The sequence below is a fragment of the Mustela nivalis genome (assembly GCF_964662115.1).
Source record: "Mustela nivalis genome assembly, chromosome: 6".
NCBI lineage: Eukaryota > Metazoa > Chordata > Mammalia > Carnivora > Mustelidae > Mustela > Mustela nivalis.
In genome coordinates, this window is record NC_139025.1 from 127,665,060 (window position 1) to 127,683,576 (window position 18,517).

Sequence of the window (18,517 nt, forward strand, 5' to 3'; positions counted from 1 at the left end):
AAGGTACTTTATTCTTCGTGTTTAAAAATGTGCATTATTTTCATTACTGTTGTGCTGGTTTCTATTTTATATCACAATGTCCTGAGTAAGAGGAATTATTCAGTATTTTTGTTTAAATGACAGAGATTAAATGTTAAATTTATTCCATTTTCATGCCTGCAGACGCTGCAGGGCAGGGTCGGTAAACAAGGCAAAAAAGGCAAACTCTTCTCCCCCATTTAACCATATACAATATTTCGGCATTTTTATGATATGCAAGTTGACTTTGGTTTGAAAGCTGGCAACAGTAAGGTAGGATCTCTACAAGGTAGGATCTTCCTCCATAGCTACTCCAAATATTGTAATTCCTGAGCTACACTGTGAGCTATGAAATGATGTTCACTACAACATTCTTGAAGCTTCCACATCTTAATGTGACACCTCTGTCAAAATAGGGAAGTATCTGTTAAAAACCTTCGCCAAGGCACCTGGGTGGCTCAGTGGGTTAAGCCTCAGCCTTTGGATCTTGTGATCTCTCAATCTCTGCCAAAACAAAAAACAAAAAACAAAACCTTCTTAGCCAACCCACACCAGCAGCAATTTTAATCACTAAGTTACTGTAAGAAAAAAATCAACTTACCAAACATTAATAGAAAATTGTGCCCAATCCCTTTGCAAGATATTAATGCTCTGAGAGACAGGAGAGGTCCTCATCAACTGCTTCCATGAACAGTGACTCCTATTGTATTGGGTACCTTATGTCCAGAGCATAACCAAACAAGCTGGGCAACTCCCATCTCCTGACTAGTTTATCACTATTTATACCCAAGGTATATTTATTTCTTTTTTTTTTCTTAAGATTTTACTTATTTATTTGACAGACAGAGATCACAAGTAGGCAAAGAGAGAGAGGAGGAAGCAGGCTTCCCGCAGAGCAGAGAGCCAGATGCGGGGCTCGATCCCAGGACCTGAGCAGAAGGCAGAGGCTTTAACCCACTGAGCCCCCAGGCACCCCCACAAGTTATGTTTAAAACTGATCCCAAATCAAGTATTGCAGTCATAATTCTAAGAAATAGTTCAGTTCTAGCATATTAGGTTCCTGCAAGATACCAGATGGAGGGAGAAACCACTTCAAAACGAAGAGTGATGGTTCATCACCGTTTACAAGTGAGAGGAAAATATCAAGGAGAGAATAAAATGTCGCCCTCCTAAACTCATCAAATCAATGGCTGTCTTCACAGCCTTAACTGACAAAATCCAGAGTCCTCCATTTCCCCATTTCAAGAGCCCGTTTTCAAGGCGAAGAAGAGCTTTGACGTCGCCCCCTCTTTGCTGTCTTTTCACGACTATATTCCGGATTCTCCACCCTCCTTTCGAGACACAGATAGGCGTGTTCACCTCAAAAGCTTCTCCAAAAACACTCAAGCCCAAATTTCAGATAGGGTGGTCAAAGTAGGCCTGGGAGCGGTAGTGACGGGAGAGGAGTGGAAAGCGGTGGAGGAAGGCTTTGCAGGCCAGGAAAAAGGGCGAGGAAACTATTCTGAACACCTCCTCCCGCCCTGCGGCACCTAGTAGTGTTGGACTGGATCCGTGCTGGAGCTACTGCTTTAATTAAACTTTCCCGGGAGGTTTTGGCTCTGGAGGGGAGAAGAACCGTGAGGGTCCACGGGACTTCCTTAGCCCGAAATGGAACCGGGGCAGCTGAAGGAGGAGGCTGCCAGGGTTCACCTGCACGCCTTGGGGGTGGATCTCGGCGGCAACCCTCATCAGCCGGGTTTCTGCCGGTCTAGTTGTGTTGCCCAGTGGGCCCGGGGCAAGGACGTGGGCGCAAATTCTGCTTCCAGGCGGCCCCTAACCCCATGACCTCGGTGTGCAATCAGTACAAACGTAAACATGCCAGCCGGTGTCGGCCCGGAGACCCGTCACGCGGCTTCACTCGGGCGAGAAACGACGCAACCCTGCCACACCGCGCGGGTGCAGGCCCGAGGCCTTCTGCCACCGCCCCGCCTACTCTTCCGGCCCCGCCTGGTTGGCCACGCCCTCACTGTGATTGGCTGAGCCTCAGGGCGGGGTGGCGCCCCCATTGGCCGGAACTCTGGGACGCTAGGCTCGAGAGCGCGCCACGTGTATGTAGGGGCGGGCCGGAAGGCGCAGGCTCCAGCTGACGCAGCTCGGCCGCGCTGCTGAGTGGCGGCCATGGAGCGGGACGGGCAGCAGCTGTCCGCGCGGCCGGCCCTGGAGACGGAGGGGTTGCGCTACCTGCACGTCACCGGTGAGTCGCCGCCGGCCACGGGCTCGTACCGCCGGCTCCCCCGGGCGCCGCCATGTTCGGTGGGTCGTCCTCTGCTGCGCGCCGAGCCGGGCCTGGGGAGGCCGGGGGAAGCCTGGCCGGCAGCCGGGAGACACCGCACGCAGGTCCGGGAGGAGGGCCTGGAGCGCGCGCGGAGGCCGTCCCGGAGCCACAGTGCTCTGGGCGGGGCCGTCGGACTCCTTTTTACGCGAATCCTTTACTTAATGCGACAAGCCCTTCCGGGTTGCGGTGACTGGAGCCGCTCGGCCCTGGGCATTTTTCTATAAGTTCCTGAGGTCTGAAAGGCCTCTGCCCTCCCGAGCCGGATAAACTTCCTTTTCCCCATCAAAACCCGCTCTGCAGTGCCCTCCAGCCTCCGGACTTGCCCCTCAACTCCCCACTTGGTTGAGGAGTCCCTTCTCGGTGACCCCTGAATTGTGCTCGCTTCTATTCCGACTGCCTGCTTAGGAGGCCATTTCCTCCGCTAGACCCGGAGGGTTTTGAGGGCAGGAGCTACACTTAACGTCGTCTTCGTTGAATTTTATGGAAAAAAGTCTAGTAGTGTGGTAATGACCTTCCGTTTCTTGAAAACTGTTTACTTCTTTTCAGTGGGCTCCCTGCTAGCCACCTATGGCTGGTACATCGTCTTCAGCTGCATCCTTCTCTACGTGGTGTTTCAGAAGCTTTCCACCCGGCTGAGGGCCTTGAGACAGAGGCAGCTGGACCGAGCCGCGGCCGCAGTGGGTTAGTGTTTAGAAGTTAGTCTGTTAGGAAGAGCAAGAAGTTCACGATTCTAATCTGTGTGAAAGGAAAGCCATTTTATGCTTCTGGAATTGATTTTGGGGAATGTGCGGTAGCTTTTCTTTCCTATTTTTTTTTTTTTTCTAATTTCAGGGATTTTAATGAGATGGAAAACCTGCTTGATGGTGGGTAGAGCACTCACTGCGTATCCTGTTAAATGGTTTTTCTTTTATAGCGTGGATTGAAATGAAAACGTCACAGCTTCTCCAGACTTGGGGGTCTGCCTGTTGAATCTCTAGAACCATTGGGAGTGCAGGAAACGCAGCCGTGGTTCTTTATATCCACCACATTTTGATTTTCACAACTTCCTCATCAGATCCGATTTCAGATTAACCGTTGGTTGTTTCGAATACATATTCCCTTGGAAAACAGTAGCCTTTTTCGCTAGGCAGAAGCTAGTTTCTGAGGACATATCTAAAAGAAACGTCAAGCACTTTTGAGAATGGCAGCTCACTGAAATACAAATCATTCTTCTGACTCAGCACGGTTAGAGTTTGGGGAGAAAAGCAAATGTCGTAATACAAAAGGAGTCACTAGCAGGAAGACTTAGGAGTGTCCTTCTCTCAAACATATCTCTCCTCTCCTCCCATGAAATTCTGTGGTCCTGCCATTCTCTCAGTCTTTTTGATTGTTGGCTGTACTTCTGACAACAAACTACATATTGCAGGTGTACACCTTGCATAAATGCGGGATTTCAAGAGGGTTGCAGGGATGTTAGGAAACAGCGTCGGTCGCCTGGTGAAGCCATCTCTACGAGTGTCGTGCTCGCCGGGTGAGACCCGCTCTTACAACTGAAAAGCAGGTTTATAAGATGACAATACGCTGGGCATTTTTAGAGAAGCTTATTTGTTTCTGTGAGGCACTGCAGAAAGTAGGCGTGCAGTCAAAAGTGTTATGTTGTGCTCTTGTACAATTTTGTAGGGAACATGGTTAAAAAAAAATCCACACTCGATTTTCTTCTAAGAATGACCTGAAAGTTAGAAATGTTACCAAAATTTACATTTCTGTGAAGTGGAAGTATGATTTTGTTTTGTTTTTAAAGATAAAGTTCTAGTCATATCTCCCACCACGCAAGCACAGACCCACACATCCGTTGCTACCTGGACCACAACACTTTGGCCCATTTTATGTGGATTCAATTAAGTGCTCTTTTTTCCACCACTGTGTAGGTACTGATGGTTGCTTATACTTTTGGAGAGTGCTGATGTGAACACATAGTTCTACTTATTTTTCTTTAAAAATGGCCACACCGCTGTGTGTGTGCCCTGAGGTGGTTCTGGACAGGGTTGTTTGAATACATGAACAGGTAGAGAGCTTGACAGTGTATTTATATAAAACAAAGCAGAGAAAACATTGATAAAACTGGGGAGCTCATTTCCATTAATACTAACTGGAAGGATTCTTCTTTTCTGTAGAAACAAGCGTAAAATGCCTAAAGATCTTTACCTCTTTGTGCTATGGATCTGGGCTAAATAAGCGATGGCTAGTGGTCAGAAAATTCTATCTTCCCTTGTTACCTTTTCCAATTCTGGTCAGGTTGGAGACTGCATGATAGAAGCCCAGGTTGTGGAATGGAATCTCGGGGTGCCCCTCAGACCACTTACATTTCAGTCATGGGCCATGCCAGACTCTCTGAGTGGGAATTGCTGAGGGAGCCTGGAAGACATGTTTCTCATAGGGATATCTGGAGCCCTGGACCTTTAACGGGGGGCTAACATCCAAGGCAGTAGGACAGTCTTCTGCCCCCATAAGCAGCAAAATTTATGCACAGCAGGAGAATTTTCATGTAAAGTACATGTTTTTACACTGCTTGACATCAGTACTTCTGTATGCTTCTAATAATACGGACCTCAAGAGTTTCTTTTTTTCTCAAAATTTTTCCTGACATTTTAGAACCTGATGTTGTTGTTAAACGACAGGAGGCTTTAGCAGCTGCTCGTTTGAAAATGCAAGAAGAATTAAATGCACAAGTTGAAAAGCATAAGGAAAAACTAAGACAGGTACGAGCTGGTTTTAATTCAGTACGTGCTATTAAGAAATATTTTGCTGCTTCGTGGGTGAGAGAGAGAGAGAGAGTGCGCGTGCGCGCGCGCGTGTGTGTGTGTGTGTGTATATGCACACTTGCCTGCATGTCCTCCCCACCCCTGCCCCTTAGGGGAGGTACTGGAAACAACTAATTATGGCAAAATCAATTCCACTTAGCTCAGTATTGGTCAGCATCCTTTCTTTGTGCAATACCTTAACCGTTTATGGAGTAAATACTCTTTAAAAAAGGTGTTCCTTTATTTACCTTTTTACTTTTCAGTGGTCTCTTCACAGTATTCTCACCCAAAATTGTGTGTCCCTTTGCCATGCCACTGGACACACAAAGTACACATTCCACTTCTTACTCCATTGTCTGTCTCAGGCCTCATCTCTCACACGATCTAACTTGGTGGGGCTATTCAGTGGACTGAGGGAGAGCCGGGGGGAGGTCAGCAGTGGGCCCAACCCAGGAGTGAGATGGGGAGCAGGAAGGTGGAGTTTTGAAAGATGTTTTTAAAGGCATGTGGTTCGGTTGGGGATCAGTAGGAGGGGATTCTTCCTACTGATCCCCTGCAAACAGTGGAAGCATGAGGTCAGGTATTGGGGGTTAGCTGTCTTGGAAGAGCCAAGGACAGCGTTGGAAGTGATCTGAGCAGTCCGGTGGGTTGTGCCACCTTTCACAGAAGCAAGGCCACCCACCAGATTTGTCCCAGTCTGTGTAACTAAAACAACCAGGTTGTAGATCCTGCTTTCTAAGAAGTTTCAATCCAGATGTTTGTGGCTTTTCTTCATCTCAGAAGAAAGTGTCTGCATGCTCTAAGGCAACAGAGAAATTGGCCTTCCTGTTGTTTTGCCTGTGTCTCTGGTGTTTCCAGGGTCCTGTGCCTTTCTGCCACCGCTAATGGCTCTTGTGGTTTCTGCATAGTCATCTAGTACATGGCTGGTCTTCCCAGCGTGGCCGGAACCCAGGAGGAAAGGGCAGAACAAGACCACACCTCCTCCACAGGTTCTTCCTCCTTTGTCACCCAGTCTTGGCAGCCTTCTTCACTGTTCAGTTGCGTCCTTTCAACTTAAACGCAATCACTAACCTAAAGTGAACTAGCACATTACTGTTACTTACTTAATTTTTAAATCATACAAAGTAAAAAAAAAAGTCATTGTTTTAAAAATCTGTACCATGGAAATTAAGTCTCTGATCTCCTTGTTGCTCTACCTGCTGCTGCCCAAGCATTCCATGTTTGATTTTTAGGTTTTTTTCTAGAAATATTTATCTATAATATAAACACCTGTGGAAATTTTTCATTGAAATGGCAGCATGGTATACATAGATGTCATTTTTGAGCCATTCTAGTTTAGTTTTTCTCTTTGTTGATCTCCAGCCATTATTACTGTTTTGTTCCGAGAGCTGTAGACTAGGTTGAGTTCCTGCTTCGTGTCAGAACTGATGACTTCAGCATCTGAGTTTTTTGTGTGTGTTAGTAAAATAGCTTGATCAGTTATGCAGTTTGCTGATGTAGCTGAAAATAATCTTTTTAAAAGATTATTAAGACTTTTTAAAATTAGGAAAGGGACAAAAGCCTGTGTTTGGTTTTAAGATTGTTATAGCACATGGGGTTCTGTCTCCTGTACTTACAGGCAGAGTAGTAATAACAAACTGAATGAGTCCGTCTGACCCACAGCTGAATCAGCTCTCCTGCCTGCTGTCTCAGGACCCATCTGCTGTGTTCCATGCTGGGGTTCTGCATATCAGCTAGGAGTGTAGACTAGCCTTCAGGCCAAGAGATGATTTCTTCCTTGGCCTCTTGTCCCTGCAAACAGTGGAAGCATGAGGTCAGGTATTGGGGGTTAGCAGCAGCAGCCCCTGAAAGCCGTGGAGAAATTTTCTGGAAATGTGCTTCCTAAGGCATCACATATCCCCATGACGTCACAGTTAACTGGAACAGAGTGAACAGGAGTTCGGGTCTGGCTTCCCTGGGAAGTGAGGAGTATAGGGCACAGAGGTTTGTGCACAGGCAGGTTGCGGTCCTGTGCCTGGCTATTGGGCAGGCATGCTGCTTTACAAGGAGGAGGAAGCAGAGGCGAAGGTCCAGGGCACTGGGTTTCCCTCCCGCCTGAGGAGTCTGCTTCCTGTGTGCTGACAAGCCTTCTCAAGTGCTCATTGTACACAGTTTTCTGCTGAAACTAATTTTCCTTTGTTTACAGTAGTACTTGACTTTTCAGAGTGCTTTCCTATCTGTTCACACTGGAGCCTCACAGTCTGCAAAAGCAGAGGGAGTGAGCGGCTTTCCTTAGGTACCTCCACCAGGCGGCACCAGAGTAGGCCTGCCAGCCACCCTCACCCATTCCAAGTGCGAGTTCTTCCGTGTTATAAAAATGTCCTACTGTGGGCAAGTTTCAGAACTGAAACAGTATTCTTTTTCCATGACACTTCTTGCTTTCTTTAATAGTTTATAAAAACACGAGTGCCTGGGTGGCTTAGTCGTTAATGTGTGCCCTCCGCCTCTGCCTTCGGCTTGGGTCATGATCCTAGGGTCCTGGGATCAAGCCCCAGGTCTGGCTCCCTGCTTAGTGGTGAGTCTGCTTCTCCCTCTCCCCACTCCTGACTCACGTTCTCTCCATCTCTCTCTCTCTCAAATAAATAAAATCTTAAAAAAAAGTTTCTGTGAGTTAAACTCCTACCATTAGATGACAGCAGTGTTATTAACTAAAGAAAACGCAGGTTAAGGTTTGGTTTAAAGGACTTTAAAATGAAAAAGTCACCAAAATCAGGGTTTTCTATGGGGAAAGATAGCAGCTTATGAATTCATACTGTTAGCTGTGCAATTCTTTCTCAGCTTGAAGAACAAAAAAGGAGACAGAAGATTGAAATGTGGGACAGCATGCAAGAAGGGAAAAGTTACAAAGGAAATGCAAGAAAGCCTCCAGAAGAAGATGGTCCTGGGCCTTCTACTTCGTCAGTCCTGCCAAAACGGAAAGCTGACAGGAAGCCGCTGCGGGGAAGTGGTGAGTACCAGACACTAAAAGATTCTGAGCAATTACAGGGTAGGTTTACCTCGTAAGAACAAGATTCTGTTTCTTCCTTTTATTATCTATAAATTGAAGCTAATTCCTAAGCTTGGGATTATGAAGATAAATAAAAGAAACCCATGCAAAGCATTCCTTAATGACTGGCGGTCACCAGCTTGGTGAGCTCAGTGCCCTTGTTGCCCAGTGTCCCAGGACAAGGATGTGAGTGTAGGTCCTGCTTCCAGGAGGCCTGTACCCTCCTGGGCCTCAGTGTCCAATCAGCAAAGAAAAAGAAAAAACAGTAAACACTGAATAAGAAATTGAAAAGGGAGGTCAGTCACGGCTCCTGGGTTGTATGCCTCTCACCCTTGTCCCACATGGCCCTGGCAGGGGAGAGGTAAGCAGAGGGGCGAGGGATAACTTGCCCCCCGCCCCCCACAGAGGAGCATCACAGGGCTAGAACACTGTGGTATTCGTCCTCCCAGCCATGGCCAGCTTGTTTCTTGCAAATAACTTTCTCAAGGAGACACGGACAGATGCTCATTCAGAGCTTTCTTCTGTGCGCAACTCCCACCCCCCGCGCTCTAGGTGATGCGGTCGCTCCCTGTCTCCATCCCATTCTTGAGGTCTTTCACATCCTTTTTGGAAGATGTGACTCACACACAAATGAAAATAAGTCATGTTTGTGATCTGCTAGCAGTTCCGCATGGAGCCTGAGGGAGGAGGGGCAAAGGCGCTGGAACACTTTGTGGAGGAACCAGTTGTAGGCTGAATGCTTCTATTCCCCGTGGGAGGAGGGGCTGTCTGTAGAGGTGCTGCAGAGGCTGGCATCATGGGATCCTGGGGAGACTGGTACGTGGGCTCTGAGGCAGCGTGGACACAAGTTGGGCCACGCTTAAAGGCTGAGCCCTATCCCCTTTATGTCAGACACCCAGAGCTGGCTTGCTGGAGGAGTGATGTGTCTGAGAAGAAAATGCTGTTTTAAAACTTTCTCTCGGGATGCCTGGGTGGTACAGTTGGTTAGGCGTCCCATCTTTGGTTTTGGCTCAGTCATGATCTCAGGGTTGTGGGATCAAGTCATGATTCCAGGGTCTGGGGATTGAGTCCCACATCCGGCTCTCTGCTCAGGAGGGAGCCTGCTTCCTCCTCTCTCTCTGCCTGTCTCTCTGCCTACTTGTGATCTCTGTCAAGTAACTAAATAAAATCTTAAAAAAAAAAAATCAGCCAGAAGATATTTTTTGGAGCAAACAGTGATATTTAGGAGAGGAGTGGGTGTTGTCGGAAATGTAATGGGTGACTTGCTTCTGTGTCTGGTCTCTGTCATTGTTTCCAGCAATCCTGAGCTAGGTGCTGTCTGGCTAGCTTGGTTTTATCAATAAGGGAACAGAGGCATGGGGAGTTATTGCCCAAAGATCCCACAGCAAAACCTCAGTTAAGGTCTCACTGGCCAAAAGCCTGAGCACTCAGCCTGGTCACCTAATGTCCATTCACATTAGGTTAATAATGTTAATAATATTCCCATTAACTTTGGGAAGCTAATGAGTGGGCGGGCTTAGGAGTGAGGGCGAGGGCCCATGCATGACTTAGGTCTGACCGATAGAAGGGCAAAGTTCCATTCTGTTTTGATTTTTTTTTACATTTATTTTATGTAGCTTGCACAGTCCTTATTTGAATGTACACCTTTTATGAAGCATTGCAACAGAAGCCTTCATATGCCTAGATCCAGTGATGTTGAGAGGTTTTGGGAACAAATTTATTGGATATTTTGGGGAGTTTTTATGTTTCTGAAGAGTTAAGACCAGGAAGCTAGATGGCTTCTTTTATTCCCACCAGAAAGTCAGTTCAAGCTGCAATGACAGAATAAAGTATTTTTTTCACATGGTAGCTGAAAGTTTTATGAAAAGGTCTGTGAGAAGAGCATCCATATCTTCGTAGTGCTTTGTGTGTCAGGCTCATGATTTTATGTTTTATACAGAATGTTCCCAGTACTGTTTTGCTTCCTTTTTCTCATCCCAGGTTACAACCCTTTGTCTGGTGAAGGAGGAGGAACGTGCTCTTGGAGACCCGGACGCAGAGGCCCGTCATCTGGTGGATGAGGCTAAGAATCTTGCTAGTGTCGCTTTTGACATTAGCAAGATGAATCGGTAACCCTGAATTCAATTGCCTTACGCACACTTTTCACAGTGACTAGCCAAGGGAAGTGGGGTTTATTTCTGCTCTTAACTACACTGCGTCTTTAACAGTTGAAGCCAGCATAGGATATAGATGTCACCACTAGCAGTAGTGACAGTCGGTCACACTTCAGTTAAGCCAGTGACTGCAGTCATTGATTTCATGGGTAATTGCTAGTTGGTAGATAAAGCCCTCTAGGTGATTAACAGTCTTGATAAAAGAGACCTAGTGATGGTTCTTCATGTTAGAAGTCCTTGCTGGTCGGACAGTCTCTGTGACAGGTTGCGTTGAATGATGTCTTCCTTGTAAATGGTGAGCCCACCAGCGAGGATTACTGATGCAGACAGTTGATGGGGTTGTTTCTGTATATTTATTTTTATGTACAGAACTTTGTAAAAAAGAAACTGTATATATTAAAAAAATGCAAAAAACATTTTTAGCATCTTTATTAAATTCAAGGAAATTTCTTTATGAACTTAAATTTGTCTGCCAAACATTAAACAGCTTTTTATCATTCCACCATAACCTCCTATTGCTACTTCTTTTCCCTACTCACTGTTTCTTTCCTGTGGTGAGCGAGGTGAGTGACAGTCAGCTACAATGATCCCCAGAGTTGGCAGGTCCCTTAGGGTTTGTCCATAGAGTTGGGTGCTCGGAGCTGAGTTGCTAAATTAATAGGATAAACAAACATCTTGTCTAGAAGTGTCTCGAGGGCCAACCAGATTGCTAAGGCCCCTTTTGGTTATTCCCCTCACACCATGACTCATTTTGTTACATTCTTGTCTAGAGGCTCTGTCTGGAGTACACTATACAGGGCCAAGGAGTATATATTTCAGGCTGGGCAGGATAATAGTGTTGGGTTTGTGTACTTTTTTAGAAAAAAAAAATTATTTAAATTTAAATCCAGTTAATTAACATAAAATGTATTATTAGTTCCAGAGGTAGAGGTAAGTTATTCATCTATCTTATATAATGCCCAGTGCTCATGGTATCATGTGCCCTCCTTAATGTCCCTCACCCAGGGTTTGCACACTTTTCTTAAGGAATGTTGAAAACAAAACCAAAGATTCTTAGTTCATGGCCTATATGCTGTAGTTTACTGATCCTGCTGTCAAGTCAAGATCATAAGAAGGAACAAAATTAACCTACATAGTAGTGGTAATTAGCCAGAAAAGTATTCTAGAGTGGTCTCATATGTCTAAATTAGTCAACATTTGTTGAGTATCTGGTATGTGTGAAGGATTCTGAGATCTTCTTGATATATACAAAGGAACAAATATAGTCTGGTCCTGCGGAACTCACAGTCTCTTGCGGAGGGTTGGGGAGAACAGAAACAGGACAGGACACTGGAAGAACAGTGCATTTACAAATAGGTTGGAATAGTCCGGACTAAGAATTCGAGTCTGAAGACATTTGAGTTTAATTTTGGGTGGGGACAGCGGGGGCTCCAGATGAGAAGGTCAGTAAAGACAAGGGTGAGGCTTGTAAGGTTTAGAACAGCCCAGTTCCCAGTTTTTAACTAGATTGGCTTTTAACCAGCGTAGAAGGTTTACAGCATGGGAAGTTTCAGACTTGGATTAAAGTATTTCATCCAGATTCATTGTTTACATTGAGAGATTCCCTTGTAGGCTCCCAAAGGAACTTCTTAATAATTCTTCCCTTCATGTATTTTCTATTTCATTTTAGAAATAGAAGGGCATGTTTTGATATACTCTGAGATGTGACTCATCTCCCTCAAACCTCATTTTTTCCATAAATCTAGAAATTAGTCATAAGCACATGGGAAGAATTGATGGTTGAACTCTGAGCCTTGATCACCATGGTTGACTTCCCTCTTGTGTTCCTAATGACCAAGGGCTGTGGATAACCAGCATGGGCAGCTATCTGGCTAATGAAACAGTTATATGGGATAGTATTAATAATAATGAATATTTGGTTGTTAATAAATATTATTAATGGGTGAAAATCGTGTGCTGCAAGCCTAGGGCAGAAAGCATTCCAAAAGGGTAGACAGAGGAAGCCAGGGATAGTGAGTCTTGCTCTCTTGAAAGGATGAGGAAGTGGGACTAGAACCCGAGGCCTGTGGGGAAGAACGGAGTGGGCCATGGAGGAGCCATGTCGAACTGGGTAGGACGCTGCCCATGCCTCAGTGAGGGGCTACAGCTGGGATGGCAGCTTGGAACTGGTGTGCTAGACGCGGGAGGCACAAGTGTTCAGTGATGACTGTGTGACCCAGTCCTTCCTGATCATGGTGCAACGTTAGTAGATTCTTGGGCAAAATACATGTGAATCATAAGTTGAAACTCTGGTAGCTGGAGTTCTGTCCTTGGCCAACATACCTGGGGAGAAAGTCATTTGGGTCTTATCCCCTCCTCATGGACTCTACTCCTGCCTCTCCTGCCTCTCCTTCCTCTTCCTTCCCCTCTGCCATCGCTGCTACCTCTTCACCCAATATTCACATGCTTTGCCTTCAGACCAGAACAAGGCCATATTGAATAAACCAAGCCCCGGCTCCCTCTGGTGCCCTTCTCTGCAGTGCAAGCTTTGAGTTGTCGCCTCCTGTCCTCTGCCTCTTGCCCTAACCTCTGCTTCACACCAGGCTCTCACGGGGTCATCGGATTTCAAACTGGTGGGACTGTTGGTCACAGTTTACCAGGCCTGGTAGCACTTAGCCCCTGCCTGCCACCCTCCTTTGTCTGCCGTAGCACCCCCACACTGGGGTTTACTCCCCAGCTGCCTACACCTCTCCCTTTGGCAGTTCCCTCCCTGCCAAAGTGTTCTGTATTCCCTCTCCTGTTCCTCTTCTTCACCAACGCTCTTCTTAGGGTCCCCTGTGGTATTAAGTCTGATGGATCATTCTTGATACTCCCCTTCAGCAAGCATTATCTGCGATAATTGAGCACTCCTTGAAAAATACTGTTGTCTTGACTTCTAGAACTCCACACGTGACTGGTTTTCTCCTACCTTTCTGGCCACTCCTTGGTGCTTTGTTTTCGCACTTACTGACCACTGAATGCTGGAGTTAGAGGAGGTTAGAAGAGGCAAGAAGGTAACCAATGTCAGTGGCATTGCAGAAACCGCAGCTGTACAAACACCTTACTCACTGGTTGGCTGGTGCTCAGCTGGTTAGCAGGTGACTGGGCCTGTGTTTCTCCATCTCCAGCAGCCCAGCTGGGCTTGTTCATGGGCTGATTCAGTTCTAAGAATAGTGTGTTAACCTTTCCTAGTCTGTTTGCATCACATTTGCTACCATCCCATCAGCCAAGGCAATTCCTAAGTTCAGGCCCAATGCAAAGGGGAGAGGAAGACTGCTTCTCAAAGGAGGTAGCCAAAACCACACACAAGATGCAGAGAAGGGAAAGAATCTGGCTATTTGCAGTGGAAATACTGTAAATCTTCTTGGATCTTGTAATATCCATCTTTCAGCGTGTGAAATCCCCAGTCTGGGTCAAGGCTGCCCTCACTTGATCCTTGAGGACCATCCCCAAGATTTACAACCAAGAGAAATGCCTCGCAAAGGGGAAGAATCCAGCTCTGATAAATCTGCCACTCCCCAATCCCAGAAGGAGCCTGCAAAATGGCCTGGTAATCTGCAGGGGCCAGCAGGACACATGGCTCCCTCAGACAGGTTGAGGAGTCAGCAAAGGAGCTAACTGCAAAGGTGTAGTGGGCTTTAGGGAAACCAGTGAGGGAGGGTACAAGACTGGGGGCAGCTAGCAACACTGGGGAACCATTGATGCCCTCTCCCCACCACACAGGCCTGAAGAGGCACAAAAAGAACAGCTACCCGGACCCTTAGAGAGGGCCTGTGTGGAGAAAGCCACCTGACAGGCCTGCAGTAGATCGAGCCAAGTGTCACTTCCCAGTGAGAAGAAACCAGAATAAGTCCTCTGACCCCATTTTCCCACCCACCAGTCTCTGCCAGGGTCTTTCACCAGCTGAACTGAGCTGAAACCTGGAATCCCTGCAGAAAACATGGCAGCTAAACTGGTCAGCTGATCCCCTGGCGGTCGCTACAGGTTGAACTACATCCCCCAAAGGATACTTTGGAAATCCTAACCCCCAGGGCCTGTGTATGTGACCTCATTTGGAAATAAGGTCTTTGCAGATGTGATCAAGTTAAAAGGAGGTCTGGGGCATCTGGGTGGTTCAGTCAGTTAAGCGTCTGCCTTGGGCTCAGGTCATGATCCCGGAGTCCTGGGATGGAGCCCTACATCAGGGTCCCTGCTTGACAGGGAGTTGGCCTCTCCCTCTCCTGCCTCTCTCCCAACTCATGCTTTCTCTTGTGCACGTGTGCTCTCTCTCTCTCTCTCTCCCTCTCCCCAAATCTTAAAAAAAAAAAAAAAAAAAGTGAAAATGAGTTTATTCAAGGCCCTACTGAATGCGGGTGGGCCCGAATCCAGTGTGATTGCCTACCAGCTGCTGGGGCGGCCCCAACAAAGCCCCATAGACTGGGTAGCTTCAGAGAACTTTCTTCTCAGGATTCTGGAGGCTTGAAGTCAAGGGTGTCTAGAAGCTTGCTTTCCTCCTGTCTTGCCTCTTCACGGGGTCTTCTCTTTGTGGGTGGGCACAAAGGATTTTGTCTGTGTCCCAATCTCCTCTTTTATTTATTTATTTAATTCACTAAATAAATAAATAAATAAATAGACTGAGATCTCAAGCAGGGGGAGAGGCAGGCAGAGAGAGAGAAGAGGAAGCAGGCTCCCCGCCAAGCAGAGAGAGAGCCCAAAGCAAGACTCGATCCTGAAACCCTGGGACTACAACCCAAGCCGAAGGCAGAGGCTTTAACCCACTGAGCCCCCTAGGTGCCCCCCCCAATCTCCTCTCTTAAAAAGACCAGTCATGGGGTGCCTGGGTGGCTCAGTGGGTTAAAGCCTCTGCCTTTGGCTCAGGTCATGGTCTCAGGGTCCTGGGATCGAACCCTACATCAGGCTCTCTGCTCAGCAGGGAACCTGCTTCCTCCTCTCTCTCTGCCTGCTTCTCTGACTACTTGTCATCTCTGTCTATCAAATAAATAAGTAAAATCTTTAAAAAAAAAAAAATAGAACAGTCAGGGGTTGGATTAGGGCCTACCTTAAGCCCTCATTTTAATGTAATGATGTGTCTTTAAAGACCTTATATCCAAATGCAGTCATATTCTGAGGTACTGGAGGTTAAAGCTCCAACAGGCGACTTCTCATAACACTGATGTCCTTGTAAGAGGAGACACACAGAAGACCACTATGTGAAGACAGAGATTGGAGTGAAACAGCCCTAAGCCAAGGAACGCCTGGGGCTCCCAGGACTGAGACAGACAAGGAAGGATCCTCCCCTCAGGGCACTGGAGAGAGGCTGGCCATGCCCATACTTCAGTTTGGACTCTGCCCTTTAGAACTATAAGAGAATAAAACCCAGTTCGCGGGGATTTGTTAGGGCAGCCAGTGGAAGCAGCTAATAGAGTTGCCTTAAAGATGGCCTCCAGAGGTGGCCCTGAGGACAGCCCTTCATCAACACGTTAAAAACAGTGCTCACAAGGAGGCATCCGTGTTGATCAGTATCTAGGATAGAAATCATGAGAGTGCTGTGTAATTTGTTTACCCCTCCATACCCGCTGTCCACCCCATTCTTGCCACAAGAATCTGACCTGTATGAGCTCCTGAGAGCCATCAGCAGCAGTCCATTCATGCCGCTACCTGGGGGTGCTGACTCTAGGCCACCGCAGACTGAGATAAGGAGTCTAGCCAATTTGAACACCATTCCCTGGGGCTCCAGCCAACACATTAAACCCCGGATTCCATTTTGAGATGTTTGGCTCCAGTGATCCTTTTATAATTCATTGTCCTTCTGACACCTTTGGAGTCCGTTACTAGGATTCTCCCCAGACTCCGGCCAGCACAGATAGACGATGTCATGCCACACGTTACAGTGTATATATAGCTCTGCCCTCCCATTGCAGGCCTGGTAACTTCCATCTGGGCTATGTTGGGATCAAACTCTTCCTGTGGCCTGGAGACTCCGAGGAGGGGGAGGGATGAGGGCTGAGGCTATAATGGATATCGGCAGGAGAGGCAGCTGCCGCTTGCGCAGGCATGTTCATGGAAAGATATTCCTGTGGGGTGGGGGAGGCTGGCTGGGGCTGAGGCAAAGGGATTTAGAGGTCAAAGTATTCAGCTTCCTCTGTGTCACCACAGAGCTCAGGGTCCCACTCTTTCCCATCAGTGCCCTTAGCATGAGAGACCAGACAGGGCTGAGCATTTAATTGGCAACTCTGTAACCCTTGCAGTCAGGCTCTGGACAGCCATTTCTCTCCTGCACCCAGACAATGCAGGAATTCCATCAGGGCTTTCTGATTTCCCATTTGGGTTTGGCATTGACCAAAAGTAACTACCTTCTGTTTGTCCTTCTCCCTGTCCTCACTGTACACTTGGGAGCCATCAGAAGAGGTCAGGTGCACTCACTGTCTTCCCAGTCCCTTTTTTTTTTTTTTTTTTTTTTACCACCAGGACTGTTTCTCAGCCCTTGGATCTCCTATTGCTTTGCTCTCCTCTCCTGTGACGTCACCAGTGACACCTTGAATGCCTGAGATGCCACTACATGCCTTGGCTTACCAGTGCCCTGTTGCTCACTCCTTAAACATATGAACAATGCAGCATTGTCCCCAGTCCCATTTTGAGGGTCTGCTTCCCACACTCACTCCCAGGACAATCATTGTAGGTAGCAGACAGGGTCTAGGCTAGAAAGAGATGGCCTGCACGAACTGGGCAATCAAGAAGAGCCCAACAGAGGGACTGCATACAAAAGCATGGGCAGGGTTTGGGATGAAGAAGGGAGGGTTTAGTGGCCCAGAGGTCACTGGCAACACTCCATCGTCACCACCACACCTGAGGCAGCAAGGAGAGTACAGAGCTGGAGCCTTCCACAGAAGTAGGGGGACCAGACAGTGGCCTCTGCCATGTGCTGCAAATGCTCTCTGACTCTCAGGTGGTTTACAGTAAAGCATATGTGAACAGTGAGGTTAGTAAAGGAGCCATATAAAATGAAGACAAAGAAAGGAGGAAAAGGACCATATATAGTTCCTGCTATTGAGCTTTTAATTTTGTTCTGAGCTTCTCAGTAACCAAGGCCAACAAGGAACCATAAGTTGTTTGCTTCTTGTTACTAGAAAAAAGATGCCAGGCATTTTGGGGGAAGAGAGTTGATCCTGGCACTAAAGCGTAAGATAAATTTCAAACGTCGGACTGCAACAGAAGAGAAATCAATGCTAGAAGACATCATAAATGTGCCTAAGAACAGGTTTATGGTAAATTCAAATGTGGTTTTCAAAAACAAACCAGGAATGCTGTCTTTCTTAAAAAGACAAACAGGGGCGCCTGGGTGGCTCGGTGGATTGGGCCGCTGCCTTCGGCTCAGGTCATGATCTCGGGGTCCTGGGATCGAGTCCCACGTCGGGCTCTCTGCTCAGCAGGGAGCCTGCTTCCCTCTCTCTCTCTCTCTGCCTGACTCTCTGTCTACTGTGATCTCTCTCTGTCAAATAAATAAATAAAATCTTAAAAAAAAAAAAAGACAAACAGGAAAGATAAGGGTATTGCATTCGTGAATAATTCAGTGGAGGCAATATTCATAATGGGTCAAGCCCAGGAGGGCCAGTAGGCTTCATCAGTTACTGGTAGTTAGTTACTCTCTGGAGTTTGGTGTGTTGAGAATCACCTGGCTCCTAGGGCTGTGATGGATTAGATGCTACCACAGGCAGGGAAGCAGGGAATGGAGGTATGAGTAGAGGAAATCTGCCAACCTTGGTCTAAGTCGATATGGGCCACGGGTCATATTTGGTCTTAGAATCTACAACACCCAGCAGAGTGATGGATAGCTTGTCCTTTCCTATCAGAGATTTTCAGTCTTTCACTGCCTTCATCTCAGCATTGGTTGCTTGCAGCACCCATGAGCATGCCCAGGGATCACCCAGAGTCCCCAACAGGGCAGCTGTAACTATATGCCTTTTGTACTCACCCCAGAAACCAGAAGTGAGTGGAAGTGCTGTCACAGTAGGGATAATGTCATACCTATTTTAATTTCCAGTTTTACAAGTTACCCTGTAGATTCTGGGTTTTAGGTCATGTTTAGAAAGGCTTTTTCTACTCTAAGATTCCCTCATTCTCCCAGTACTTCTTTTAAACCTTTGATCAAAGGTTGTTATTTGGAATTTACTTTGATATAAAAAGGAAGAATGTGATCTTTTTTCCCCCCAAATTGCTATACAATTCCATC

General features: G+C 46.9%; 1 protein-coding gene across 1 annotated transcript; it reads left to right on the forward strand.

Moving 5' to 3' along the window:
• Nucleotides 1-2,082: 2,082 nt before the first annotated feature.
• SELENOS (selenoprotein S) lies at nt 2,083-10,792 on the forward strand. The gene is made up of 5 exons (XM_082736661.1): nt 2,083-2,251; nt 2,879-3,013; nt 4,964-5,070; nt 7,930-8,098; nt 10,118-10,792. The coding sequence occupies exons 1-5, from the start codon at nt 2,176-2,178 to the stop codon at nt 10,195-10,197; spliced, it is 567 nt and encodes a 188-aa protein (XP_082592787.1). The 5' UTR covers nt 2,083-2,175; the 3' UTR covers nt 10,198-10,792.
• Nucleotides 10,793-18,517: the final 7,725 nt, after the last annotated feature.